Source organism: Rhinopithecus bieti, unplaced genomic scaffold, assembly GCF_001698545.2.
Source record: "Rhinopithecus bieti isolate Rb0 unplaced genomic scaffold, ASM169854v2 scaffold_11803, whole genome shotgun sequence".
Lineage (NCBI taxonomy): Eukaryota > Metazoa > Chordata > Mammalia > Primates > Cercopithecidae > Rhinopithecus > Rhinopithecus bieti.
This window is the reverse complement of record NW_016807064.1, coordinates 274,163-279,819: the sequence shown is the minus strand read 5'-3', so window position 1 is coordinate 279,819 and position 5,657 is coordinate 274,163. Positions and strand designations below refer to the sequence as shown.

The window sequence follows — 5,657 nt, the reverse complement described above, 5'->3', positions numbered from 1 at the left end:
CCCTCACCTCTCTGTTCATCTACAGTGGCTTCCTCCTTGGTCCTTAATCTGGATAGGCGCAGTCGTGTCTCAGAGGCTTTGCACTAGTCGCTCCTTCTGCTGGAAAGTTCTTCCTCAGAGACCCATGTAGCTAGCAACCTATCACTCAGACACCTTGTAACCCCATTCCTTGCTTCCTTTTTCTCCTTAGCCATGTATCACTGTCTAACATACTATATATTTTACTTATTTATTGCCTGTTTTCCCCAGTGGAATGTAAGGGCCACAAGGCAGGTAATTTTGTCTAATTTGTTTACTGCTGTTTAAACTAGTACCATACACATAGACAGCACTCAAAATATATTTATTGAATGACAGTTTCTCAGTACAGTGTATACTATCCCCATCAAAGGAAAAAAAATTAAGGGCAAAACAAGGGGTGAGGGGCAGGAATATTGCTAAAGAAAATTCTAACAGGAGCTATCTATAATTATAGCTTTTATTTATTATATCTTAATTCAGTCATTTATTCACAATTAGTCTAACTGCATTCTTGATGAATACCTGACTTCAGCAAAGGAGTGAATCCACTAAGCAAAGTTCATTTATTTTTCATGATGTTCTTCTTTTGATCTTGAGTCTTTACTCTCCTGGATTCCTAAGAGAACTGCATCAGCCTCTAGTATAGTTGTATCTGTTGTTGCTCCCAGGAACCTAGATGTAAGCTCAAGATCTAATAGCCGCAACCGGACCCTCGTTCCTTTCTGGTATTTCCTAAATAGTACAAAAAAAAAAAAAATTCCATTAATTCTGAATATCATAACATGAACAAGTAGTTTAACGACAACAACCAAATTCCAATTTTAATTTCTGTTAGCTCAAGATGAAGTTAACACTGGTAATTTGATTGTATCAGAAATCCTGCCCCCCACCCCCAAACTTTTTTGTTTTGGAAAAAAAAAGACAGGGTCTCATTCTGTTACCCAGGCCGGAGTACAGCGGCGCAATCAGAGCCTACTGTAACTTCAAGCTTCTGGGCTCAAGCGACTCTCCTGCCTCAACCTCCCAAGCAGCTAAGACTACAAGCATGCACCACCACGGCCAGCTAATTTCAGAGTCAGGGTCTCTCTATGTTGCCCAGGCTGGTCTCAAACTCCTGGCCTCAAGTGACCCTCCCACCTTGATCTCCTAAATTTTGGGGATAACAGGTGTGAGCCACTGCCAGCTCTAGAATTTTCATCTTAAAAGTTGCCTTTAAAGATTTTAAAACCCACAGTAAACGGAAATTCAAGCCAGACAGTTCTTAAAACTGGTGTCTACTTTGTCAATTAAAGTCAGAGAGTATCAAGGGGAAAAGAAGTTTCAGATACATTTTCCTTCTAAAATTAAAACTTTATTTTAAAGTAAAATTTTACAAAAGCAAAATGGAAAAATGTCTAAGTGTAAAGTACTCAGTATTTGGGATTGGTTGCATTGTTATTAATATGTAATGCCAGTTGGATGAACCTGGAGGACTTTATAAACCAGGCACAGAATGACAAACCCCACATGATCTCTCACTTATATGTGAAATCTAAAAAAGTTGAACATCTTGTAGTAGAGATAACTACAGCTCCTGTGGTTACCAGGTCAAAGGATGTTAGTCAAAGGATACAAAATTTCAGTTAGATAGGAGGAGTAAGTTCAAGAGATCTACTGTACGTCATGGTGATGACAGTTAATAACAGTGTGTTGTAGACTTGGAAATTGCTGAGTATATTTTATGTTCTCATCACCAAAAATGATTTAAGTACATGAGGTAATGCATTTGTTAATTAGCTCGATTTGGCTATCCCACAATGTATACATATTTCAAAACAGCATGTTATACCCAATAAATATGTACAATTTTTTTTTTTTTTTTTTGAGACGGAGTCTCGCGCGTCACCCAGGCTGGAGTGCTGTGGCATGATCTCCACTCACTGCAAGCTCCGCCTCCCAGGTTCACGCCATTCTCCTGCCTCAGCCTGCCGAGTAGCTGGGACTACAGGTGCCTGCCACCACGCCCGGCTAATTTTTTGTATTTTAGTAGAGACAGGGTTTCACCATGTTAGCCAGGATGGTCTCGATCTCCTGACCTCGTGATCCACCTGCATCGGCCTCTCAAAGTGCTGGGATTACAGGCGTGAGCCACCGTGCCTGGCCAAATATGTACAATTTTTATTAGTTAAAAAATAAATTACAAAAGAAAATGTAATGCCAGTCATAACGCATGATGACTCAATTTAGTCAATAAAATATTCAAGTATTTTATAATAACAAATGAAAACTGATATGCATTTGCCTTTCTTCCTCAATCATTTTAAAAGTTAAACATCAACATTATAGATAGCAAGATGGAAGTACTGCTGATTAAAACCCACAAATCTTTAACAATCTAAATATATATTTTACTTATTTAATTTAATTTTTAAAATTAAAATAACCTTATATAAACGAGAAAAGGAAGAAATAAAGTTCTCAAAAAAGTCACTGGAAAATAATTTTGGTAGACTACATATGAAGTCTCCACATAATAATTGAGTATTCTGAAGAAATTTATATATGGTCCATCAAGTAAACATTTAGGCTATTCAGCTTTTTTTGAGAAGTTACTTTTTCTGATTTTAGAAATAAATGCCCTTTTGTAAAATCTGGAAAATGATGAAGTCAGTCACATTTTCTAGTCCTTCTATATGTTTATATGCATATATGTATATATGTATGTTTGACATCATAGGTAATATTTTGTGTCTTTGTTTTAAAAAACTAGAGATATCCTCCATGTTACAGACAGAAAAATTATGGTACACGGAAGTAAAGCTACTGGCCTAATGCCACACGGTGGTGTAAAAGGATTCACAGATTCTTCTGCTCCTCCTTAAGTTTTCAATTACCTATGACCTCTTGAAAGAACAGTAAACATAATCCCTTTAGGAGTGGTAAGAATTTATTACTTCATATAGTCTCATGTCTTTCCTATGAAGTAAAATATAAGCTATATTGCTGCCATTCAACTCATTATTTTAATTATTCTCCATTAGAAAATGGCTACTTTCAAATAAATTATCATTAAAACAATACTGCCTCGTGCAATGTTATTTTTTACACCTTTTTTTAAATTGGGGAAAAAGCCCCCCAGGCAGCAGTTTTTCAGAAATTTTGTATTTCCTATTAAAACCAAAGAATACTGCTGTCTTGAAAGGCAAATAGGATGTCTCCACTGAGCACATTCAAAATGAAAATAGCCTGTGTTTCTACTGCTTGGTGTGTTTCTTTTAACTTCAAGTGCTTGCTTCTCACTGATCTTTGTGAACTCCAGCCTAAATGGATTCAATCTCAGCCTTTACCAAGACTGCTCTCTTCCACTGTGCACTTTCTCAGGCCATATGCTGCAGTAAACGAGCCTGCATGTCTGAGCTGTATAGGAAAAGGGCAATTAAATCTGGTTTTGCATTTCTGTATTAAGGGCATGTTTTAAAGACTTTCCTTTGGAGAGGTTTCTGACATTCTTTCCACAGACATTCTTTAACATCTGTCAGTGCATGCTACTGATGGTTCTCACAGACTTAAAATAGAGAGAATCTCTCTGACTAGTTCTTTGATATAAATATATTAAGTAATACAAAGTCAACAAATACAAAGCTTGGATTGAACTTTGGTATCCAAAGAGAATATTGTGAGGAATTCTGATATTGCTAGTCAAATTAGCTGTCTTGCTGTAATCATAATTCTCACAAGTTTTAAAATAGTTCTTTTGAAATCATTAACCATCTATGTTTTTATCCTACTAAGTTAAAATCATTCAGATATTTTCTGGCTTTCTCACAATTCCTTAATTAGAGTTTTAAGACTACAGAAGAAAAGTTTCCATTTTCTCTTTTCCAAGAGGAAGAAAACATTTCTAAAGGTTTAATTAACATCAATTTGTTTCTTTCTCTAATTCATACAAATGCTCACAGTCATACCAATCTATAAGTGAAGTCAGTAGCCATGTCCCTGTGTGTATGTGTGTAAGTAGGAATGTGTATGTATTTTCTTCTTTAAATAAACTGGGCTTCACTGTCATCATTGTTAAAAAGCACAGGGTCAGAAAAGACCTTAGATCTTTTGCAGTTGGATGGCTTTATTCTACTTTTATACAATTCTAAGTATTTGGAAATTGATATAATGTAAAGTGATATTACAAGCAAAATTGATTATATACACAAAATAAACTTTTAAGCCTTTTTATTAGCTTATATAAAACATTATAATAATCTTGAACATTCAATTAACAAATGAATCTTTATATGCAGACTACTTGGTTTATTTCAGGTTTGCCCCACTTTTTCAAAGTACCATCTGCCATGTTCCCTTGACCTGTCTAGTCTATTGCTTCTTTCCATTCAATCTGTAAGATGCCTATAAAGAGTCTGTCATTTGTTGTTCTTATTCCCTAGATGATCATAAGCATGTAACATTAGATAACCCCTGATTTCTAGACAATCTATTGAATAAGTGGCTATTTAAACTATGTGTGCTTTAGTACTGCTATGTGTTTTAATATTGTTCATCACTGTACTATCTGTAGTGTACACCATCAAGCACAGAAGCCACGATTAACAAAATAAACATGAAAGGGTGTTCAAAAAGTTCTACTCCTCTCCAATATTTCTAGTCATCATTAAAATTTCAAATACAGCATACATCTTAAGTCCTAATTTATTATCCCAGGCCATTAGAAGAGGCAAATTAAGATATAAAATTATTATAATCATAATTTTGCTACCTGAATTATTCCCAAAAGTCCTTTGGGAAGAAAAAAACAAAAAACCTAATGATTATCACTTAAAAATACTACCTAGAGTGTGCCTACCATTCGGCCAAATAAACAATATGTACAACTGACCCGTTGGAAATATACATACTCTCACAGCAATGAGCAAAAGATACTGTTCATAATATACCAAAACACATTTCCTCAAACTGCAATTATCCTGGATAAAGATTTTAATCTTGTTCTAAAATTCTAATATGAATATATATTTTTCAAGTTCTTTTTAACCTTGCCTTGCTAGTATTCTGTGCCACCACAAACAGAAGTTTTGTCTCTTGTTCAAGAATTGATTTTATAAAATGTGAAAATGGAGCATTTAAAAAGTCTAGTAAATGATTTCATTTTTTAATAATGTGGAATATGCATATAATACATTATAAATAGTATCAATAATGACAGTTATAATTTTTTCTCAAGTTACAAAAGAAGATGTGTCAAGAAATGAGGGAGGGCCAGCCATGGTGGCTCCCGCCTATAATCCCAGCACTTTGGGAGACTGAGGCAGGAGGACTGCTTGAGTTCAGAGTTCAAGACCAGTCTGGGCAACATGGCAAAATCCCATCTCTACAAAAAATACAGAAATTAGCCAGGTGTGGTGGCACGCATCTGTGGTCCCAGCTACTCGGAAGGCTAAGGTGGGAGGATTGCTTGAGCCTGGCTGGTAGAGGCTACAGTAAGCCAAGATTACACCACTACACTCAGGCCTGGGTGACACAGCAAGATCCTGTAGAGAAAGGAGAGGAGAGGGGAGGGGAGGGGAGGGGAGGGGCGGAGAGGAGAGGAGAGGAGAGGAGAGGCGAGAAGAGGAGACAAGACTGAAAATAATTGAGCTAAATTCTAA

The 5,657-nt window shown here is 36.0% G+C and overlaps 1 protein-coding gene across 2 annotated transcripts in view; it reads right to left on the bottom strand.

Moving 5' to 3' along the window:
- Positions 1-324: 324 nt before the first annotated feature.
- Positions 325-5,657, bottom strand: part of MRPS28 (mitochondrial ribosomal protein S28) — a 107,659-nt gene continuing 102,326 nt past the window's right edge. For both annotated transcript variants that reach the window (XM_017879835.1, XM_017879834.1), the window contains exon 3: positions 325-753. In XM_017879835.1, the coding sequence (XP_017735324.1) occupies positions 585-753 (169 nt within the window). In that variant the 3' untranslated portion in view covers positions 325-584. The remainder of the gene's footprint in view (positions 754-5,657) is intronic.